General features: G+C 42.9%; 1 protein-coding gene across 1 annotated transcript; it reads left to right on the plus strand.

The window, feature by feature from the left end:
- Positions 1-10839: 10839 nt before the first annotated feature.
- Positions 10840-25022, plus strand: LOC137519314 (uncharacterized). The gene is made up of 5 exons (XM_068238261.1): positions 10840-10875; positions 12658-12779; positions 18387-18472; positions 21032-21375; positions 24891-25022. The coding sequence occupies exons 1-5, from the start codon at positions 10840-10842 to the stop codon at positions 25020-25022; spliced, it is 720 nt and encodes a 239-aa protein (XP_068094362.1).
- The last annotated feature ends 474 nt before the right edge of the window (positions 25023-25496 follow it).

A 25496-nucleotide genomic window follows, 5' to 3' on the forward strand; every position in this document is an offset into this window, starting at 1 on the left:
CACGCCAACCATCCGTGGTCTACTGTGCATTTGCGGTGAGCCCCAGTAACAGGTTCAGTGACGTCCGTCCAGGTCTACTGCGCAAGTGCAGGAGGTCTGCCCCTACTCTGTAGACCCAGACTGGCTACGACTGATCCTGTTAACGGGGCTTACCACGCCTGAACGGAAGACCATGGGAGCATAGCGTGGGATTTATTTAGACATGTTTATGGGGCGGTAGGAAACCTCAGGTAAGTATCAACGTTTTACTTTATTTTAATCTCTTGCTCACTTTAACCACTTCAGCCTACAGGTGTTTTCACCTTCAGGATGGAGGCAATTTTCCCGTCAGCGCACCTCCCATTAATTCTGCAATATCTGGAAGTATCCATCCAGATAGGATTAAGTGGTTAAAGGAGTTTTCTTGCACTTTAAAAAAACAACAAAAACTGGCACTTACCTAGGCTTCTATCGGCCCCCTGCAGCTGGAATGTCCCGTGCCGTCCTCCTCCAATCACCCGGTTCCCACTGCCGGCAACGGTGTAATTATTAGAATAGAAGTGCGGCTGCGCGACCGTGTCTGCACACGTGCTCGCTCTTGCACACATCAGCGGAAGCTTACTGAGCAGTACAGGAAAACTTTGTACTGCGCCTCTGCAGTAAGCTCCCGCTTTCAAGGCCCCTTGAAACAACTTTTCCATCACTTTTGTGGCCAGAAACAGTCTCTCTAGTTTTTAGAATTCCTGCCCATTGAAGTCTATGGTGGTTTGCCCGTTCACCAAAGGTTGCAGCAAGTTCGAGCTTGCGTTCGTGAACTGAACATTTCATGTGTGCTATATCCCTATTGGCAAGGTTTGAAAATAACTCCTTAATCTAAGAGGAAAGCTAATAGGATATGGTCCAACGTGTGTTATTTTCATAGTGACTATTTTTCATACAAATAATAAATTTTCTCCATATAAGCAAACTTCATTATAAAATCTAGGGAAATATGTGGCTATCCAACTGTCAGTTGGAAAGTGAATAAATAAAAAAAAACATATTTTTCCAGGCAATAGAAAGGCTTTACATATACTAGAAATTAGGCAGTTAGTCCCTTTAATTTAGAAAATTGAATGAAAAATGGCCTATAATCAACAGTTCATTGGCACTGAGACAAAGTCAGAGGGTGGAGAAACACAAAGTTAATGGTGAATACATTAAGTACCACCTGGGCCCCCTATGCTCCAGGGCTCCATAGCAGCTGCCATGGCTATTGCTACAACCCTGCTTATCATTAAATAACGTTTTAAAACTTAGCAATTGAAAAAAGTACTAAAAAGTAGGTAAGGAAGTAATAATAAACATATTGTGACTATGTGCTTTGGTGCTATAAAGCTTTAATGTATTGGTAAGGTCTGAAAATAACTCCTTGGAGAAAACCCAAGAGGAAAGTTAATAGGATATGGTCCAATGGGGTTAATTCACTAAACCGTGCTATGACAAATAGCATGCCTTATCAGAGATAGCACGCCTTATCAAAGATAATACGCCTTATCAAAGTTAACACGTCTTATCAGAGTAGCATAGCGAGCACTACGAACGTATGCCTGCTAATTGGCAATGGCATTTGTCCTGCCCTGAGCCCCTGTGGGTTTGTAGCGCTCGCTATACTACTTTGATAAGGAATGTTAACTTTGATAAGGCGTGTTACCTTTGATAAGGCGTGCTATCTCTGATAAGTTGTACTATTTGTCATAGCACGATTTAGGCCCGGTTCACACTTGCGGTTCTCTGCCAAACGGACCGGATGACCTGACCGGATCCGGATCGGAACCGTACAGTTCTGATCCGGTTGCATCAGGTGTTCATCAGGATGCGATCCGGATCCGTTTGGCAAAAGATAGTAGAAATAGAATAAAAATGTTGGGGTCTGGGAGGTCAGCAGAAGGTGGACCTGTGGAATCAGGCCCTCCGCTGTTTAGCACTCACCTCCACCTCCGACATACTGCCAACATCTCCAGCACGTTTAAAGTCACTGCTGCTCCACTCCAAAATGCTTGCCCATGTGTCCCCATCCAAAATCGCCGCTTCAATACGCATAGGAAGTGGGGTAGAACATTCGGATTTTTAGCCAGTGTGTTGTGCGCTCTCCGGTTCTCATTGGTTTGTATTGGCCGGATGGTGCAGTCCGGCTCCGCTCCGGATACGGCTGCCGGAGGAGCCGGACCAAAAAATAGCGCATGTTGGGTCTTATGCCGGAGTCCGGATCCGGTCCGGACGAAACGGACGCATGTGAACGGACGCATAGGCTTTCATTGCTATGCCGTGCGTCCGTTCCATCCGTTCTGCATGCGGTCCGGCTCCGGCACGGCGATTCCGGACGGCGACCGCTAATGTGAACCGGGCCTAAGTGAATCAACCCCAATGTGTGTTATATTTTCATAGTGACTATTTTTCATACTAATAATAAATAACCTTTTCTCTATATCAGCAAACTTCAGTATAAAATCTAGGGAAATATGTGGCTATCCAACTGTCAGTTGGAATGTGACAGTTATTTGTGAATACATAAAAAAAAGCATATTTTTCCAGGCAATGGAAAGCATGTAGTTAGTCCCTTTAATTTTGAAAACTAAATGAAAAATGGCCTATAATGAACAGTTTGGGCATTGGCTGCCACCAGAATGCATAGAGATTATAGTGGTTCCCATGCAAGGTACAATTCTTGCACTGGTACAGAAGCAATATGAAAATTAAGAATTCTGACATTGAAATATGCACACTACAGAAAAAAAAATACTGTGGTTTTGTGTGGTACAGTTTAGAGACCCACAGCTGTGCAGGTGGTCAGGTGCAGGTGGTCAGGTGCAGGTGGTCAGGTGCACGTGGTGTAATGCGTGACATCATAATGGGCAAGGTGTATATAAGGCCCTGCAGGAAGGAAGCCCGGCACTTGCTAAGGAGGAGCTATTCTGATAGCATCTCCTGCGCTTGTTTCTTGCGGTTTGCGATTTCTATTGCGAATTGCTGTGTTTTTCTAGTGAATTTATTCACCTATATTGGCCTCTACCATCTGATCAGTAAGTACCATCTATTGATCAGCATGCAAAGGTCAAACCCCCCTGGCCTATCATGGCGTAACACCCATGATGAGCCACCTGACAACGAGGGAATACCATCAACCTCAGGTAAGCCAAACTCAGTGTAAATAATGATCATGTAGGTAGAAAAAACAACATTTTGTAAAAGTAATACCTTTTATTGACTGATAAGGGTAAATTATGCAAGCTTACAGTGATCTGCAGGCAGATTTCCAGATGTTAGCTGAAGTGAAACACTGTATGCAGGTAAATAGTAAACTTAAAGATGACAGTTGTACTGGTTCCTATGTAGCAGTTAGGTGTCAGGTGCTCAGTAGGCTGGAGCCTTTTATTTAAGTATATATCAAGACATGTTAAAAAGGGCACCCCATTCACACCAATACAAACCTTCTTTGTATTGGCGCTAGCTGTGTAATATGGATACCACCTTAATATGAACAAACAATATTGCTTTTAATATGGGTCTTGTGTTAATATAAAGAAACACATTTTCAAACAAACTATATGGTGTTTAATAACTATTTATCCCTGAGTGTGGAAGAACATAATAATAGCGCCTACTAAAAGGGGCGCTCCATTCACAACAATTCAAATCTTTTCTCTATTGGCACCAAGTGTATAAAAAGGGTGCTGCGTAAATATAAAATAACTATATCGCTGTTATCTTTAAATTTAATTTCCATACCAACTTTATCAATTAAAATAACCCAATTATTTAACAAATAATTGTTCCTAAACCTGTATAATTGTTTCTAAAGCTGATCCTTATGCTATCTCAGAAAATTATTATTATTATTTATTGTATTTATAAAGCGCCAACATATTACGCAGCGCTGGACAATAGTAATCATTTACATTTCAACTTTTTGCACCACAACAAGCAGATTCTAACCTATGTTTCAAATTATCGTTTTTCAACAAGCTTCCTTATACTTATTTTTTTTTTAAAGTTTATTTTTACGTTTTGGCTCAATTATCATCTTTTTTAATTTTATGTTACATAAAACCATAAACAATCATAAACTAATATATATTGCACAAAAAAAACAGGGGATTAAGGTTAGTTGCCCTCCAGAGGGGGTTAAGGTTAGGCACCACGGGGGGGGGGGGGGGGGGGGGGGTTAAGGTTAGGCACCACTGGGGGGGTTAAAGTTAGGCACCACCAGGAGGGTTTAGGTTAGGCACCACTGGGGGAGTTAAGATCTGGCACCACCAGGGGGGTTAAGATTGGGCACTACCCTGTAAGGTTAAGCTTAGGTGCCATGGGGGGTTGTTAAGGTTAGGCACCACAGGTGGCAGTTTAACGTAAGGCACCCACAGTGGGGTTAAGGTTAGGTACCACCAGGGGTGTTTAAGTTTAGGCCCCAACAGGAGGTTTAATGTTAGGCACAACCAGGGGTGGTTAAGGTTAGGCACCACTGGGGGAGGGGGTGTTAAGCTTATTCACCATTAGAGGGGTTAAGGTTAGGCACCAACAAGGGAGAGTAGGGAGACATTAATTTATATTAAAAGATCAGTAAGTTTTAAAGTTATTTTACTATATGAATGAAATAGTACATTATTGTTAAATCTGCATAGCTAGAAATCATGGGTCCCCATAGCAAAACTTTTATGGGGCCCTCAGATGTAGGCACTCTTAAGCAATGCCACCTGCCTCTACCCTATGGATAGGAGTTAATTGGGCAATTTACATTCTCATGCAATTAACACTGCATTTAGTTCATGGACACTGAGACAAAGTCAGAGGGTGGAGAAACACAAGAAAGTTAATGATAAATACATTAGGTACGACCTGGCCCCCAGGGGCGTAACTAGAAATCACTGGGCCCCCCTGCGAAACTTTGGATGCCCCCCTCTTTCTGCACAAGTAAACTGAGAACTAATGTTATTTAATTGGCTAGTGCACATTTGAATGTGTTTTCCCCATGCAGATAAGAACTGACAGCAGTGAAGCACTGCACACATTTTCTCTATTAATTACACTGGAGCAGAACTGGCTCTGCAGACTCTTCCAGCATCACTACAGTACAGAGCACTTGGGGAGGGTTAGCGAGGTTGGGGGCTGGGTAGTGTTGTACACAAGAGCCTGCTGCACACTGAATAGGGATGTCTACAAATCTTTGTCTACAAAATTTTGCATGATTCCTTATCAGTGGCTGAACAGACACAGTCATTAGAACAATTGTGCAGAGAGCAGAAAGCTTTTTCTGTTTGTGCCCTTACTTGTCAATCTCTCACGAAAGAGATAAGAAACTTCTGCCCCACAGGGCCCCCTGCAGCTTCCGGCATCCCTTGCAGGGTCTGTTGTTATGCCCCTGCTAGCCCCCCTTTGCTCCAGGGCTCCATAGCAGCTGTTATGGCTGCTATGGCTATTGCTATGCCCCTGCCAACTGCCCATTTTACGAAACATGAAAATAGAGGTTGCAGTGGGGAGTAGCAGAATATCAGTATTACAAATGTTTTACGCCATACCCTGGCGCCCATTTTCCTAAATGATAACTTTAATATTGTTTATACCTGGCACCCTTTTTAACCAGAGCCTTTAATATATGCACATCTGAGTATTAATATTTTTATTTAGAAAATAGTGATAAATAACAATAAATTATTTTTATTGCAGGGCGATATTCTCCTATAGCACACAGGACAAGATCCAGGACATCTGTGCTTGGCAGACCTGATTTCCAGGAGCTGCCCATAAGATCCAGGAGACGCCGGAACTCTGATTCCAGCCGGAGGGACAGGAGCCGTTCTCCTATTGATCGGGAGATTACCCAGAGTCCCCCAGCTTCTACCCCACCGAGGGAGGAAGCACCACAGTGCAGCATCTGTCTGGATGATCTTCCAGAGGGAGAGGGAAGTACCAGCCTACCCTGCTCCCACCAATTTCACCAACGCTGCATCAGTCGGTGGCTGGAGGAACATCCAACCTGTCCTATGTGCCGTGCAACGGTCCCAAATCAGGTAAGTGGAATGTGTTTCAAAACTTTTTTCCTACACCCAACCTCTTGAGGACACATATGCAAGAGTGTATCTGTGTAATGTAGCTTCTATGGCAAACACTGACATTGCAGCCCCTGATCTGATTGTTGCTGCAATGTTTTTTTAATTAATTTTATTGTATTTTTTGTAAAATAAAAAATGTGTATTTTAATTTATTCCGCCCCCTACCCTCCCTCCCTCCCCCAGAAATCCAATCCCTGTGAACACCTCTCATAGGCATCAGCCTATGAGAGAGATCTGATTGTGAGCCTCTCCTAGGGACAGCTCAGCGACAGAGCTGTCCCCTGTACAGTGCTGTACTAGATCACAGGGCTGTACAGCCTTAAGCAAATGGCATTGTTTAAAAGGAAACCTCCATATCCCTCTCAGTTTAGGTTCCCTTTAAGGCAAGTTGGAATATCTCAGTCCAGCAAGAAATGGGAGACCTTAATTCAATACTGCCGGAGAGGCAGTTTAATTTTTTTCTGTAGGCCACGCTACTGTTTTAACTGTTTTGTGTTGTCCGTAGATACCAGAATTAAGCAGCCGGGTTACCCAAATACCAGAGTTTAATATGCCTATTCCTAGATTTTAGAAGTAGCCAGGTGCCTCACAATTAAAAAGTCACAAGAATCCCTATAAAAGAATCAAATAGTCACATGCCTCCAGATAATTCATCACGTACTACAGTAGTCACATGCCTCCAGATAATTCATCAAGTACTAGTCACATACCCCCAGATAATTCATCAAGTAGTCACATGCCTCCAGATAATTCATCAAGTAGTCACATGCCTCCAGATAATTCATCAAGTAGTCACATGTCTCCAGATAAAATAATTGAGTAGTCACACACTTCCAAATAAAATAATCAAGTAGCCCAAGTGCCTCATGATAAAGAAATTAAATAGCCAAGTGTGCCATACAGTGGGATGCGAAAGTTTGGGCAACCTTGTTAATCGTCATGATTTTCCTGTATAAATCGTTGTCTGTTACGATAGAAAATGTCAGTTAAACATAACATATAGGAGACACACACAGTGATATTTGAGAAGTGAAATAAGGTTTATTGGATTTACCAGAAAGTGTGCAATAATTGTTTAAATAAAATTAGGCAGGTGCATACATTTGGGCACTGTTGTCATTTTATTGATTCCAAAACCTTTAAAACCAATTATTGGAATTCAAATTGGCTTGGTAAGCTCAGTGACCCCTGACTTACATACACAGGTGAGTCCAATTATGAGAAAAAGTATTTAAGGAGGTCAATTGTAAGTTTCCCTCCTCTTTTAATTTTATCTGAAGAATAGCAACATGGGGGTCTCAAATCAACTCTCAAATGACGCGAAGATAAATATTGTTCACCATCATGGTTTAGGGGAAAGATACAGAATGCTGTCTCAGAGATTTCAGCTGTCTTTTTCCACAGTTAGGAACATATTGAGGAAATGGAAGACCACAGGCTCAGTTAAAGGTAAGGCTCGAAGTGGCAGACCAAGAAAAATATCGGATAGACAGAAGCGACGAATGGTGAGAACAGTCAGAGTCAACCCACAGACCAGCACCAAAGACCTACAACATCATCTTGCTGTAGATGGAGTAACTGTGCATTGTTCAAACATTTGGCACACTTTACACAAGGAGATGCTGTATGCAAGAGTGATGCAGAGGAAGCCTTTTCTCCGCCCACAGCACAAACAGAGCTGCTTGAGGTATGCTAAAGCACATTTGGACAAGCCAGCTTCATTTTGGAATAAGCAACAGAAGAGGCAAGGAGTCGGCACTACAGTAAGCGTCTGTGGTGTAGGGGGATATGGCAGGATACACACACCTCAAAATACTCTGGTAGCATGCTCTGATTAAGGGCAGTCAAATGTTTTGCAAGGAAGAGAGGAGAATCGGCACTGCAAAATGCTGTATTGAATCCAGAGTGTAGCATAACACAATCCATTACATGGTGACACAATATGACATACCATTGCTCAGGAGGCGGTGAAGTGGTGGTGGGTGCTGGGCACAGGTAGCCTTACGTTTCACGCTAGGATGCACTTCTACAGAGGCGTGAAACAGCCGTAAGGCTACCTGTGCCCAGCACCCACCACCACTTCACCATCTCCTGAGCAACGGTATGTCACATTGTGTCACCATGTAATTGATTGTGTTATGCTAACTACACTCTGGATTAAATACAGCATGTTACAGTGCCGATTCTCCTCTCTCTCTCTCTCTCCCTTGCAAATCATTTTGGAATAAGGTGCTGTGGACTGATGAAACTAAAATTTAGTTATTTGGGCATAACAAGGGGTTATGGAGGAAAAACAACACAGCATTCCAAGAAAAACACCTGCTACCTACAGTAAAATATGGTGGTGGTTCCATCATGTTGGGGGGCTGTGTGACCAGTGCAGGGACTGGGAATCTTGTCAAAGTTGAGGGACACATGGATTCCACTCAGTATCAGCAGATTCTGGAGACCAATGTACAGGAATCAGTGACAAAGCTGAAGCTGCACCGGGGCTGGATCTTTCAACAACACAATGACCCTAAACACTGCACAAAATCAACTAAGGCATTCATGCAGAGGAACAAGTACAACGTACAACGTTCTGGAATGGGCATCTCAGTCCCCAGACCTGAATATAATTGAAAATCTGTGGTGTGAGTTAAAGAGAGCTGTCCATGCTCGGAAGCCATCAAACCTGAATGAACTACAGATGTTTTGTAAAGAGGAATGGTCCAAAATACCTTCAACCAGAATCTAGACTCTTATTAGAACCTACAGGAAGCATTTAGAGGCTGTAATTTCTGCAAAAGGAGGATCTACTAAATATTGATTTCATTTCTTTTTGTGGTGCCCAAATGTATGCAACTGCCTAATTTTGTTTAAACAATTATTGCACACTTTTTGGTAAATCCAATAAATGTAATTTCACTTCTCAAATATCACTGTGTGTGTCTCCTATATGATATATTTAACTGACATTTTTTATAGTAACAACCAGCGAGGAAAATCATGATGTTTAACAAACTTTTGCATCCCTCTGTTCATAAATGAATTACCTATGCTCCAAAGATAATAAAATAAATCTGAGCTGAGTGACGTGGAGGCACAGGGGCAGGTATCGCGCCCATAGTGCTGTGGTACCCATGGCATGAGCTATGCCTGTACCCCTCTAGATACACCACTGCAATATGCTGAATGTATTGCTATGCGGTATGCTGACGGTCCTTAGAACACATGCAGCATTGTAGGGAATATGATGTAATGCAGAGAAACTGTTCCAATACATAACAGTTCTATGCTGCCTACACTTGACTGCATTATAAGAAACAGTAACATTCAGGACATGGGTGTAGTGTGAATGTGCCTTACTAATGTTCCATATTAGTGACTATTGTAATACCTGTTAGATTGCAATTTACATATTAACGACTAATCTTTATTATTGAGATAAGCAATGTTTTTCTTTTACAGACACTGAATATCATATCTTTCTCCACAGGCTCGTTATAGACAAAGACGGGAGATCACTTACACCGAGGAAGGACTTGGAGAAGTGACCGTTACCACAACTGAAGAGGGACGTACGGAAATACGTATTAGTGGTGTTTTATTAACACAGTGGAATCTGTAAAAGCCCTCTTCATACATAAGCTTTATGTTAGTTAGTTAGTTCAATAAAGTTATTAAAGTTATTAAAAAATTAAAATCTGTGATGTATGGAATATGGTTATTGTCTCTGTGGCTTTTAGTGGTCAGCAGTGTACAGAGTGGTTGTAGTAGAGGTGTTTTATTGCATCTCATACCACTGTTTGTATGTTATTTAGGGGCTAATGTTTTATTTAAGAAGAGGGGTCTTTGTTTGAGCACATGTACATTATTTGGCCACGCCTATAAACAGTGAGTATTCTAAAATGTGCCCTCCATAAACGTAACGTGTGTACCTAGCATAAAATTTGCCCTACATTGGTTACCAGAGGTGCCCTGGATTTTCTGGTATCCTAGTAATGCTTTTGATGTGGAGGAGACAAGTGTTAGTGAGGTGAAGATAAAGCCTTACCCTCATTACCTATGGCAGTGCAGCATTGTGAGGGGTAACGAGTATAAGGCAGTGCTGAACTAGTAAGCACTTGCACAAATCAGTGGTTTTGTTGACATTAGTTGATCTAAAAAGTCCACCACCTGACACACATCTAAATACACCATCTGGTTGCTTATTGTTAACAGTGTTCAAAAATGGCCTTTTTTAGTGTTAAATGAGGCTTTATAATTATTCTATTTGCAATCAGCTAATCGCAGAGCTCATACACAGACAAAATAATATCTTCCACTGAGAGCTGCACACGGCTAGGAAAAATTGCACTGGGGTGAAGCTTTAAAGCATATCTGATGTGAAATGTGATGTGTGGTAAGATAACTATGTGTATGTAGAATCCCAATCCTACTTAAGGTGCCCATAGACCTGATGATTATGGGCAGATTCCACAAAGAGACCAATTTATCTCTATTTGAATCTGATTAGAGATAGATTTGTCTCTTGTCGAAGCTGCCCATATACTGCAGGCTGATTCCCATCCGATAATAGCATGAAATCTTCAGGGAAACAGCTGCGCCGCCCCTCCCCCAATGTATAAATGTGCCCCCCCCCAGTGTGTGCATTTATACATTACCTGTCCTGTAGCAGCCTCCGCGCAGTGACCGTCCATACCGGGTTACAGCTGCATACACGCTAGCGGCGCATATCGTCTGACGCCAGACACTATGCGCCACTAGCGTGAATGCGGAACCCGGCGAGATGGACAGAAAGCGCGTGGAGGCTGACACTGGACAGGTAATGTATAAATGCACACACACTGCATACATTTACACATTGCGGCGGCAGCGGCGGGGGTCTTGTCGTTTCGTCGCTTGTTCTAAAATCGGACGCTGTACCCGACCAACCAACTTTGGCCTGACATCTTGCAGCATGCGCGATCGACCATGCGAAATCTCGAAATTGGTCGCTTTGTTGGTTGGGCATGCACTTGGCAGCACTGATTTTCATCCAATTTGATTATAATAATCGAATGGATGGTTGATCGGCCGCCAAGTCGCCTGTATGGCCACCTTTAGACTAGGATTATGGTAGCGTTTTTATCTTTTCGTTGCAATGTATTTAAAACAATCTGCAGTTGTGATAGTCAATCATGTCTAGGAGAACTCATGGAGAAGCATGTGATTTATTTGATCTGCTGACAGGTTTGCAAAGCTCTGATTTGCGGTTATCCCATCCTGCTTCAGCACATGATCATGACTAGCAAATCAGCCACTTACATTCAGTATCTATTACCTGATTCCCGTCCGATATCAGCATGAAATCTTTAGGGAAACAGCTGAGCCTTCCCCCACTGTGTGCATTTATACATTAACTGATAACAGGCTTATCTATGAGTACTCCTAGACGTGACCAACACTATTCTGCAGTTAGGGGAGTCAGATGGCAGCCACAGTTCTCCTGGAAACTAATACAAAATCATAAAACATAAATGCTACTGTCAAAATACTAGTGGCCCTTTCACGCTTCCCATGGTCCATCGTACAAAGACGCAAGACCTAGAAGAAGTCATAGTCCTATGAAGACATCACACTGAACATGGTGTTGCGTGGTGCGGCGGGTCATCTCCTGATGATACAAGAGTAACTGTGCGCATGATGCCCATTTCACCTGGAAGTGAGGCATACAATTACAATTATGCAAAATTCGAGTTCATCGCTGGTTAACACTGTTCTGGCGTATATGGTCAGTACAATGAAGTCTATGTCTGGTGCACAGTCCATGGGCTGATGACAATGCATTTTCAATGCTCAGTAAAATATGTAGCATTACATTACTGTTATGAATATGTGATGTGATACCTAGACCCTTATTCAGTTAACATTTCACCACAGTTTTCTCATAGGAAATATCTTTATACCCTATCAAACAAAAAGAAACTGTTTAAGCCTCAACACTTCTTAATCTGCTTTGTTTGAAAACATTTTATTAGCAATAGTATGAAATACATTGAACAGTACACTCAAGCAATGTATAGTGAACATAAGTACTTTACAACATGGCAGTTTAGTCAACAATTCTAAGATAATGACAAGAAGTACAGAAATTCCAAATAGCGTAATGTGGCATTGCACTTGTTTGTAAGTCACATCAAGGTCCTGGTCATCATATGCATCAAGTACCATTAGTATCAAGGTCACTTAGTCGACCGTGTACATTTAACATACAGCACATCTGATGCCAACACTGCATGTATTGTTTAAATGACATAAATTCAAGAGCAACTCATAACCCTTCCACAGTAAACATTAAATTCTAACCTATCTAGAGGCAGGGCCAGCTCAAGCCACAATGGGGTCCTGAGCAAAACTAACCTGAGGGCCACCTGAACCCAGTTCCCCCCCCCCACAGCAAATTCACCCGCAGGGCCCCCAAGACAGCTGCCCCCCGATCTCTCCCCTCAACTTCAATTTTTTTTTCCAGGGCCCCTGCACCATTTTTAGCAGCATTGCAACTCACCTGTCCTATCATGGTGCTCCATTAGTTTTAGTTTGTGTGCTCTCATCTTCATCCTCACAGGGACACCTCTTCTTCATTACCGGCACAAGTTATTACGTTATGACATGCGGACGGGTTATGGAGAAGAGGCAGCCAGCGGGAATGAAGATGGGTAGCATGGACAGAGCAGCGTGCGGGAACAGGTGAGTTGCTATGCTGCACAATAGTGCAGGGGCCCTGGGGAGCACAAATTGAGGGGACCCAGCAGTGCTCAGGGGCCCTGGTGCAATTGCCTTCTTTGCCTCTATGGTATCGCCGGCCCTGTCTAGAGGAAGTGTCGTGTGCAGTAAGTGGTGAATTTCGCCATTTGGACCAAACCTTGGTATACTTCTGTGAGCAACCCCTGTGCATATAAACCAGCTTAAGTGTTAGATTTATATTGACATTCTTTAACCAGTCGGTGAGGTGAAGAGACATTGGTGCTTGCAATTTCAAAGTAATAGTCCTACGTGCCATAAATCAGGCCTCCCTAAGCATAGTATATTCAATTTTAATAAATCGGTTTTCTTCAAAAAGTACCAAACAGACAGCATTCAGAGTGACAGTCCAGGGGTTGTTCCAAAATTGTAAACACTTAATCTACTGTTTTATTGACTAAGAGTGCATTGATACATCATCAATACAGATGTGTGCCTGATAGGATAGGCTTCTGCCTATCAGATGCCGGCGATCCCCGGCCAATCAGAGGCCGGGGATCGCCGATCTACGTCACGGCGCTGCTGCGCAGCAGCGCTGTATTGATGTAAACAGCGGAGATTTCTTCCCCACGTGTTTAAATTATGCGTGCGAGCCGCGATCGGCGGCTCACACACTGTTCACGGAGGAAATTCCATGCTATACCACTAACGACCCGCCGACGCCTATCGACGTTTGCTGGTCGTTCAGTGGTTTTAAACTTTGAAAAAATGTATATAGGTAATATAGTATCTCCACATTCCCTAAGTAAAAGCAAAACAAAACAATTACCAAGTATTTTGACATGTGGGTTTACATTTACAGCATATCTATATACAGTGAGGAGTTAGGGGGAGGGGTGCAGAATGTAATTGAAACATTCAGGTAAAATAAGAAATAATAATGTAATGTAATGTAAATCAGCATGATTGTTCAGTACAAATTGATCTACATTTTCAATGAGGAGGTTCAATAGTGACCAAAAAGGGTTTTTATACTCCATCTTTTGAGAAATCGGAATCATTGCACATTTTCCTTTTTGCAAGAATAATGCAATGCACTTTACACATCAGTATAATAACAAATGTAACTCATATCACAGCTGGGTGCCATTTCTCATGCACTGCAATAATGATTCAAATACTGCATGGAATCAGAGAACCAGAGAGGAGAAAAGTACAGCTGTTATACATACCTGGGGCTTCCTCCAGCCCCATACGCACGGATCGCTCCCACGCCGCCGTCCTCCGCTGCCTGCATCCGGTGGTACCGGGTCCCGTCATTACCGCCAGTCGGCCAGTCGGCTGGCGGACACGGCCAATTCTCCGCATCACAGGGGCTCCCTCAATACACATACGCTTGCGGCTGCCTACTGCGCAGCCGCATGCGTACGGGTATGGAGGGAGCCCCTGTGATGCGGGGAATTGGCCGTGTCCGCTGGAAGTGACGGGCCCGGTACCGGCAGATCCAGGAAGCGGAGGACGGCGGCGTGGGAGCGATTCAGGCTTATGGGGCTGGTAGAAGCCCCAGGCATGTATAAAATCTTTTCCTTTTTTCACCCCCCATTCCTCTCTGGTTCCCTTTAAGTACTACATGTGGGGGTCTGTTTACAAAACTCATTAGTGGAAGTATTATTATTTCCAGGCATATTTCCTAATTTGCATATATCTTTTCATCAGTTTTGCATTCATGAACCTTATTCTGATTTTACTGACAATGGACAGTATAAACTAAAATACAGCATGATATTTTGTCTATTTTAGTGCTTGATGCAAAAACATTATGGTGTTCAGTCAAAGACAGCTATGTAAAATAACTTAAATTGGAGGTGAAGGAGTCAAGAAGTGGCTCCAGGGCTTCACAGAGAACTCCATCCAAATGTAAAGAAAATCTGGAGTTTCTATGTTTGTGTGTGGAATTACGAGAGTAAGTATAACAAACAGGGCCAGATTTACCATAAGGCACTGTAGGCACGAGCCTACAGGCGCCTGAAGATAGAGGGGCGGCTCACTTCCCTCCCCTAGTGCCTCCCTCCCTCCTTCCCTATGCAGAGTCCTGAGCAGAGGGTAAATGAAAATTTAGTTGCTTGGCTCTTGGCATTCCACTCACAAGATCTCCCTTCAGTCAGGGGCACCACTAGCTGGCTACCTAATTCTAAGGGACACCTGTAGCTACCTATGATGAATTAGGGAGAAGTAACAGCTGGGTCAGCCAGCACACTTGCGGTGTGGTTCAGCGGGGGTTTGTTGGTTTCTGAGGGTGAAGTTTAGCGTGCCATGACATCTGTGCCTATAGGCTCCTGTGATGTAAATCCAGCCCTGATAACATATAAGATTTTCTTCAATATTTTTTTCTCGGATGAGTAGTTTTATGCCATAGTTTTATGCCCTAACGTATTAAAGTTACCCAAAGATGAAATAAAATAAGCTTTGATACTTACCTGGGGCTTCCTCCCACCACATAAGCATGTCCCACGCCAACCATCCGTGGTCTACTGTGCATTTGCGGTGAGCCCCAGTAACAGGTTCAGTGACGTCCGTCCAGGTCTACTGCGCAAGCGCGGGAGGTCTGCCCCTACTCTGTAGACCCAGACTGGCTACGACTGATCCTGTTAACGGGGCTTACCACGCCTGAACGGAAGACCATGGGAGCATAGCGTGGGATTTATTTAGACATGTTTATGGGGCGGTAGGAAACCTCAGGTAAGTATCAACGTTTTACTTTATTTTAATCTCTTGCTCACTTTAACCACTTCAGCCTACAGGTGTTTTCACCTTCAGGATGGAGGCAATTTTCCCGTCAGTGCACCTCCCATTAATTCTGCAATATCTGGAAGTATCCATCCAGATAGGATTAAGTGGTTAAAGGAGTTTTCTTGCACTTTAAAAAAACAACAAAAACTGGCACTTACCTAGGCTTCTATCGGCCCCCTGCAGCTGGAATGTCCCGTGCCGTCCTCCTCCAATCACCCGGTTCCCACTGCCGGCAACGGTGTAATTATTAGAATAGAAGTGCAGCTGCGCGACCGTGTCTGCACACGTGCTCGCTCTTGCACACATCAGCGGAAGCTTACTGAGCAGTACAGGAAAACTTTGTACTGCGCCTCTGCAGTAAGCTCCCGCTTTCAAGGCCCCTTGAAACAACTTTTCCATCACTTTTGTGGCCAGAAACAGTCTCTCTAGTTTTTAGAATTCCTGCCCATTGAAGTCTATGGTGGTTTGCCCGTTCACCAAAGGTTGCAGCAAGTTCGAGCTTGCGTTCGTGAACTGAACATTTCATGTGTGCTATATCCCTATTGGCAAGGTTTGAAAATAACTCCTTAATCTAAGAGGAAAGCTAATAGGATATGGTCTAACGTGTGTTATTTTCATAGTGACTATTTTTCATACAAATAATAAATTTTCTCCATATAAGCAAACTTCATTATAAAATCTAGGGAAATATGTGGCTATCCAACTGTCAGTTGGAAAGTGAATAAATAAAAAAAAACATATTTTTCCAGGCAATAGAAAGGCTTTACATATACTAGAAATTAGGCAGTTAGTCCCTTTAATTTAGAAAATTGAATGAAAAATGGCCTATAATCAACAGTTCATTGGCACTGAGACAAAGTCAGAGGGTGGAGAAACACAAAGTTAACGGTGAATACATTAAGTACCACCTGGGCCCCCTATGCTCCAGGGCTCCATAGCAGCTGCCATGGCTATTGCTACAACCCTGCTTATCATTAAATAACGTTTTAAAACTTAGCAATTGAAAAAAGTACTAAAAAGTAGGTAAGGAAGTAATAATAAACATATTGTGACTATGTGCTTTGGTGCTATAAAGCTTTAATGTATTGGTAAGGTCTGAAAATAACTCCTTGGAGAAAACCCAAGAGGAAAGTTAATAGGATATGGTCCAATGGGGTTAATTCACTAAACCGTGCTATGACAAATAGCATGCCTTATCAGAGATAGCACGCCTTATCAAAGATAAAACGCCTTATCAAAGTTAACACGTCTTATCAGAGTAGCATAGCGAGCACTACGAACGTATGCCTGCTAATTGGCAATGGCATTTGTCCTGCCCTGAGCCCCTGTGGGTTTGTAGCGCTCGCTATACTACTTTGATAAGGAATGTTAACTTTGATAAGGCGTGTTACCTTTGATAAGGCGTGCTATCTCTGATAAGTTGTACTATTTGTCATAGCACGATTTAGGCCCGGTTCACACTTGCGGTTCTCTGCCAAATGGACCGGATGACCTGACCGGATCGGAACCGTACAGTTCTGATCCGGATCCGATCCGGATCTGGTCAGGTTGCATCAGGTGTTCATCAGGATGCGATCCGGATCCGTTTGGCAAAAGATAGTAGAAATAGAATAAAAATGTTGGGGTCTGGGAGGTCAGCAGAAGGTGGACCTGTGGAATCAGGCCCTCCGCTGTTTAGCACTCACCTCCACCTCCGACATACTGCCAACATATCGAGCACGTTTAAAGTCACTGCTGCTCCACTCCAAAATGCTTGACCATGTGACCCCATCCAAAATCGCCGCTTCAATACGCATAGGTAGTGGGGTAGAACATCCGGATTTTTAGCCAGTGTGTTGTGCGCTCTCCGGTTCTCATTGGTGTGTATTGGCCGGATGGTGCAGTCCGGCTCCGCGCCGGATACGGCTGCCGGAGGAGCCGGACCAAAAAATAGCGCATGTTGGGTCCTATGCCGGAGTCCGGATCCGGTCCGGATCCGGTCCGGACGAAACGGACGCATGTGAACGGACGCATAGGCTTTCATTGCTATGCCGTGCGTCCGTTCCGTCCGTTCTGCATGCGGTCCGGCTCCGGCACGGCGATTCCGGACGGCGACCGCTAATGTGAACCGGGCCTAAGTGAATCAACCCCAATGTGTGTTATATTTTCATAGTGACTATTTTTCATACTAATAATAAATAACCTTTTCTCGATATCAGCAAACTTCAGTATAAAATCTAGGGAAATATGTGGCTATCCAACTGTCAGTTGGAATGTGACAGTTATTTGTGAATACATAAAAAAAAGCATATTTTTCCAGGCAATGGAAAGCATGTAGTTAGTCCCTTTAATTTTGAAAACTAAATGAAAAATGGCCTATAATGAACAGTTTGGGCATTGGCTGCCACCAGAATGCATAGAGATTATAGTGGTTCCCATGCAAGGTACAATTCTTGCACTGGTACAGAAGCAATATGAAAATTAAGAATTCTGACATTGAAATATGCACACTACAGAAAAAAAAATACTGTGGTTTTGTGTGGTACAGATCAGAGACCCACAGCTGTGCAGGTGGTCAGGTGCAGGTGGTCAGGTGCAGGTGGTCAGGTGCAGGTGGTCAGGTGCACGTGGTGTAATGCGTGACATCACAATGGGCAAGGTGTATATAAGGCCCTGCAGGAAGGAAGCCCGGCACTTGCTAAGGAGGAGCTATTCTGATAGCATCTCCTGCGCTTGTTTCTTGCGGTTTGCGATTTCTATTGCGAATTGCTGTGTTTTTCTAGTGAATTTATTCACCTATATTGGCCTATACCATCTGATCAATAAGTATCATCTATTGATCAGAATGCAAAGGTCAACCCCCCCTGGCCTATCATGGCGTAACACCCGTGATGAGCCACCTGACAACGAGGGAATACCATCAACCTCAGGTAAGCCAAACTCAGTGTAAATAATGATCATGTAGGTGGAAAAAAACAACATTTTGTAAAAGTAATACCTTTTATTGACTGATAAGGGTAAATTATGCAAGCTTACAGTGATCTGCAGGCAGATTTCCAGATGTTAGCTGAAGTGAAACACTGTATGCAGGTAAATAGTAAACTTAAAGATGACAGTTGTACTGGTTCCTATGTAGCAGTTAGGTGTCAGGTGCTCAGTAGGCTGGAGCCTTTTATTTAAGTATATATCAAGACATGTTAAAAAGGGCACCCCATTCACACCAATACAAACCTTCTTTGTATTGGCGCTAGCTGTGTAATATGGATACCACCTTAATATGAACAAACAATATTGCTTTTAATATGGGTCTTGTGTTAATATAAAGAAACACATTTTCAAACAAACTATATGGTGTTTAATAACTATTTATCCCTGAGTGTGGAAGAACATAATAATAGCGCCTACTAAAAGGGGCGCTCCATTCACAACAATTCAAATCTTTTCTCTATTGGCGCCAAGTGTATAAAAAGGGTGCTGCGTAAATATAAAATAACTATATCGCTGTTATCTTTAAATTTAATTTCCATACCAACTTTATCAATTAAAATAACCCAATTATTTAACAAATAATTGTTCCTAAACCTGTATAATTGTTTCTATAGCTGATCCTTATGCTATCTCAGAAAATTATTATTATTATTTATTGTATTTATAAAGCGCCAACATATTACGCAGCGCTGGACAATAGTAATCATTTACATTTCAACTTTTTGCACCACAACAAGCAGATTCTAACCTATGTTTCAAATTATCGTTTTTCAACAAGCTTCCTTATACTTATTTTTTTTTAAAAGTTTATTTTTACGTTTTGGCTCAATTATCATCTTTTTTAATTTTATGTTACATAAAACCATAAACAATCATAAACTAATATATATTGCACAAAAAAAACAGGGGATTAAGGTTAGTTGCCCTCCAGAGGGGGTTAAGGTTAGGCACCACGGGGGGGGGGGGGGGGGTTAAGGTTAGGCACCACTGGGGGGGTTAAGGTTAGGCACCACTGGGGGGGTTAAAGTTAGGCACCACCAGGAGGGTTTAGGTTAGGCACCACTGGGGGAGTTAAGATCTGGCACCACCAGGGGGGTTAAGATTGGGCACTACCCTGTAAGGTTAAGCTTAGGTGCCATGAGGGGTTGTTAAGGTTAGGCACCACCGGTGGCAGTTTAACGTAAGGCACCCACAGTGGGGTTAAGGTTAGGTACCACCAGGGGTGTTTAAGTTTAGGCCCCAACAGGAGGTTTAATGTTAGGCACAACCAGGGGTGGTTAAGGTTAGGCACCACTGGGGGAGGGGGTGTTAAGCTTATTCACCATTAGAGGGGTTAAGGTTAGGCACCAACAAGGGAGAGTAGGGAGACATTAATTTATATTAAAAGATCAGTAAGTTTTAAAGTTATTTTACTATATGAATGAAATAGTACATTATTGTTAAATCTGCATAGCTAGAAATCATGGGTCCCCATAGCAAAACTTTTATGGGGCCCTCAGATGTAGGCACTCTTAAGCAATGCCACCTGCCTCTACCCTATGGATAGGAGTTAATTGGGCAATTTACATTCTCATGCAATTAACACTGCATTTAGTTCATGGACACTGAGACAAAGTCAGAGGGTGGAGAAACACAAGAAAGTTAATGATAAATACATTAGGTACGACCTGGCCCCCAGGGGCGTAACTAGAAATCACTGGGCCCCCCTGCGAAACTTTGGATGCCCCCCCCCCCCTCTTTCTGCACAAGTAAACTGAGAACTAATGTTATTTAATTGGCTAGTGCACATTTGAATGTGTTTTCCCCATGCAGATAAGAACTGACAGCAGTGAAGCACTGCACACATTTTCTCTATTAATTACACTGGAGCAGAACTGGCTCTGCAGACTCTTCCAGCATCACTACAGTACAGAGCACTTGGGGAGGGTTAGCGAGGTTGGGGGCTGGGTAGTGTTGTACACAAGAGCCTGCTGCACACTGAATAGGGATGTCTGCAAATCTTTGTCTACAAAATTTTGCATGATTCCTTATCAGTGTCTGAACAGACACAGTCATTAGAACAATTGTGCAGAGAGCAGAAAGCTTTTTCTGTTTGTGCCCTTACTTGTCAATCTCTCACGAAAGAGATAAGAAACTTCTGCCCCACAGGGCCCCCTGCAGCTTCCGGCATCCCTTGCAGGGTCTGTTGTTATGCCCCTGCTAGCCCCCCTTTGCTCCAGGGCTCCATAGCAGCTGTTATGGCTGCTATGGCTATTGCTATGCTCCTGCCAACTGCCCATTTTACGAAACATGAAAATAGAGGTTGCAGTGGGGAGTAGCAGAATATCAGTATTACAAATGTTTTACGCCATACCCTGGCGCCCATTTTCCTAAATGATAACTTTAATATTGTTTATACCTGGCACCCTTTTTAACCAGAGCCTTTAATATATGCACATCTGAGTATTAATATTTTTATTTAGAAAATAGTGATAAATAACAATAAATTATTTTTATTGCAGGGCGATATTCTCCTATAGCACACAGGACAAGATCCAGGACATCTGTGCTTGGCAGACCTGATTTCCAGGAGCTGCCCATAAGATCCAGGAGACGCCGGAACTCTGATTCCAGCCGGAGGGACAGGAGCCGTTCTCCTATTGATCGGGAGATTACCCAGAGTCCCCCAGCTTCTACCCCACCGAGGGAGGAAGCACCACAGTGCAGCATCTGTCTGGATGATCTTCCAGAGGGAGAGGGAAGTACCAGCCTACCCTGCTCCCACCAATTTCACCAACGCTGCATCAGTCGGTGGCTGGAGGAACATCCAACCTGTCCTATGTGCCGTGCAACGGTCCCAAATCAGGTAAGTGGAATGTGTTTCAAAACTTTTTTCCTACACCCAACCTCTTGAGGACACATATGCAAGAGTGTATCTGTGTAATGTAGCTTCTATGGCAAACACTGACATTGCAGCCCCTGATCTGATTGTTGCTGCAATTTTTTTTTAATTAATTTTATTGTATTTTTTGTAAAATAAAAAATGTGTATTTTAATTTATTCCGCCCCCTACCCTCCCTCCCTCCCCCAGAAATCCAATCCCTGTGAACACCTCTCATAGGCATCAGCCTATGAGAGAGATCTGATTGTGAGCCTCTCCTAGGGACAGCTCAGCGACAGAGCTGTCCCCTGTACAGTGCTGTACTAGATCACAGGGCTGTACAGCCTTAAGCAAATGGTATTGTTTAAAAGGAAACCTCCATATCCCTCTCAGTTTAGGTTCCCTTTAAGGCAAGTTGGAATATCTCAGTCCAGCAAGAAATGGGAGACCTTAATTCAATACTGCCGGAGAGGCAGTTTAATTTTTTTCTGTAGGCCACGCTACTGTTTTAAGGCATTTGTGTTGTCCGTAGATACCAGAATTAAGCAGCCGGGTTACCCAAATACCAGAGTTTAATATGCCTATCCCTAGATTTTAGAAGTAGCCAGGTGCCTCACAATTAAAAAGTCACAAGAATCCCTATAAAAGAATCAAATAGTCACATGCCTCCAGATAATTCATCAAGTACTACAGTAGTCACATGCCTCCAGATAATTCATCAAGTACTAGTCACATACCCCCAGATAATTCATCAAGTAGTCACATGCCTCCAGATAATTCATCAAGTAGTCACATGCCTCCAGATAATTCATCAAGTAGTCACATGTCTCCAGATAAAATAATTGAGTAGTCACACACTTCCAAATAAAATAATCAAGTAGCCCAAGTGCCTCATGATAAAGAAATTAAATAGCCAAGTGTGCCATACAGTGGGATGCGAAAGTTTGGGCAACCTTGTTAATCGTCATGATTTTCCTGTATAAATCGTTGTCTGTTACGATAGAAAATGTCAGTTAAACATAACATATAGGAGACACACACAGTGATATTTGAGAAGTGAAATGAGGTTTATTGGATTTACCAGAAAGTGTGCAATAATTGTTTAAATAAAATTAGGCAGGTGCATACATTTGGGCACTGTTGTCATTTTATTGATTCCAAAACCTTTAAAACCAATTATTGGAGTTCAAATTGGCTTGGTAAGCTCAGTGACCCCTGACTTACATACACAGGTGAGTCCAATTATGAGAAAAAGTATTTAAGGAGGTCAATTGTAAGTTTCCCTCCTCTTTTAATTTTATCTGAAGAATAGCAACATGGGGGTCTCAAATCAACTCTCAAATGACGCGAAGATAAATATTGTTCACCATCATGGTTTAGGGGAAAGATACAGAATGCTGTCTCAGAGATTTCAGCTGTCTTTTTCCACAGTTAGGAACATATTGAGGAAATGGAAGACCACAGGCTCAGTTAAAGGTAAGGCTCGAAGTGGCAGACCAAGAAAAATATCGGATAGACAGAAGCGACGAATGGTGAGAACAGTCAGAGTCAACCCACAGACCAGCACCCAAGACCTACAACATCATCTTGCTGTAGATGGAGTAACTGTGCATTGTTCAAACATTTGGCACACTTTACACAAGGAGATGCTGTATGCAAGAGTGATGCAGAGGAAGCCTTTTCTCCGCCCACAGCACAAACAGAGCTGCTTGAGGTATGCTAAAGCACATTTGGACAAGCCAGCTTCATTTTGGAATAAGCAACAGAAGAGGCAAGGAGTCGGCACTACAGTAAGCGTCTGTGGTGTAGGGGATATGGCAGGATACACACACCTCAAAATACTCTGGTAGCATGCTCTGATTAAGGGCAGTCAAATGTTTTGCAAGGAAGAGAGGAGAATCGGCACTGCAAAATGCTGTATTGAATCCAGAGTGTAGCATAACACAATCCATTACATGGTGACACAATATGACATACCATTGCTCAGGAGGCGGTGAAGTGGTGGTGGGTGCTGGGCACAGGTAGCCTTACGTTTCACGCTAGGATGCACTTCTACAGAGGCGTGAAACAGCCGTAAGGCTACCTGTGCCCAGCACCCACCGCCACTTCACCATCTCCTGAGCAACGGTATGTCACATTGTGTCACCATGTAATTGATTGTGTTATGCTAACTACACTCTGGATTAAATACAGCATGTTACAGTGCCGATTCTCCTCTCTCTCTCTCCCTTGCAAATTATTTTGGAATAAGGTGCTGTGGACTGATGAAACTAAAATTTAGTTATTTGGGCATAACAAGGGGTTATGGAGGAAAAACAACACAGCATTCCAAGAAAAACACCTGCTACCTACAGTAAAATATGGTGGTGGTTCCATCATGCTGGGGGGCTGTGTGACCAGTGCAGGGACTGGGAATCTTGTCAAAGTTGAGGGACACATGGATTCCACTCAGTATCAGCAGATTCTGGAGACCAATGTACAGGAATCAATGACAAAGCTGAAGCTGCACCGGGGCTGGATCTTTCAACAAGACAATGACCCTAAACACTGCACAAAATCAACTAAGGCATTCATGCAGAGGAACAAGTACAACGTACAACGTTCTGGAATGGGCATCTCAGTCCCCAGACCTGAATATAATTGAAAATCTGTGGTGTGAGTTAAAGAGAGCTGTCCATGCTCGGAAGCCATCAAACCTGAATGAACTACAGATGTTTTGTAAAGAGGAATGGTCCAAAATACCTTCAACCAGAATCCAGACTCTTATTAGAACCTACAGGAAGCATTTAGAGGCTGTAATTTCTGCAAGAGGAGGATCTACTAAATATTGATTTCATTTCTTTTTGTGGTGCCCAAATGTATGCAACTGCCTAATTTTGTTTAAACAATTATTGCACACTTTTTGGTAAATCCAATAAATGTAATTTCACTTCTCAAATATCACTGTGTGTGTCTCCTATATGATATATTTAACTGACATTTTTTATAGTAACAACCAGCGAGGAAAATCATGATGTTTAACAAACTTTTGCATCCCTCTGTTCATAAATTAATTACCTATGCTCCAAAGATAATAAAATAAATCTGAGCTGAGTGACGTGGAGGCACAGGGGCAGGTATCGCGCCCATAGTGCTGTGGTACCCATGGCATGAGCTATGCCTGTACCCCTCTAGATACACCACTGCAATATGCTGAATGTACTGCTATGCGGTATGCTGACGGTCCTTAGAACACATGCAGCATTGTAGGGAATATGATGTAATGCAGAGAAACTGTTCCAATACATAACAGTTCTATGCTGCCTACACTTGACTGCATTATAAGAAACAGTAACATTCAGGACATGGGTGTAGTGTGAATGTGCCTTACTAATGTTCCATATTAGTGACTATTGTAATACCTGTTAGATTGCAATTTACATATTAACGACTAATCTTTATTATTGAGATAGGCAATGTTTTTCTTTTACAGACACTGAATATCATATCTTTCTCCACAGGCTCGTTATAGACAAAGACGGGAGATCACTTACACCGAGGAAGGACTTGGAGAAGTGACCGTTACCACAACTGAAGAGGGACGTACGGAAATACGTATTAGTGGTGTTTTATTAACACAGTGGAATCTGTAAAAGCCCTCTTCATACATAAGCTTTATGTTAGTTAGTTAGTTCAATAAAGTTATTAAAGTTATTAAAAAATTAAAATCTGTGATGTATGGAATATGGTTATTGTCTCTGGGGCTTTTAGTGGTCAGCAGTGTACAGAGTGGTTGTAGTAGAGGTGTTTTATTGCATCTCATACCACTGTTTGTATGTTATTTAGGGGCTAATGTTTTATTTAACCTCCTTGCCGGTCTAAAAAATCCGGCAAGGAGGCAACGCCGCACATTTTTTTAATTTATTTTTTTTTTAAATCATGTAGCGAGCCAAGGGCTCGCTACATGATAGCCGCTAAGCGGCGGCATCCCCCCACCCACTCCGATCGCCTTCGGCGATCAGAGTATGCAGGGAATCCCGTTGAGAACGGGATTTCCTGCAGGGCTTCCCCGGTCGCCATGGCGACGGGGCGGGATGACGTCATAGGGAATCCCGATCCGCCCCTCA

This window comes from Hyperolius riggenbachi, chromosome 5 (genome assembly GCF_040937935.1).
Source record: "Hyperolius riggenbachi isolate aHypRig1 chromosome 5, aHypRig1.pri, whole genome shotgun sequence".
Classification (NCBI taxonomy): Eukaryota; Metazoa; Chordata; class Amphibia; order Anura; family Hyperoliidae; genus Hyperolius; species Hyperolius riggenbachi.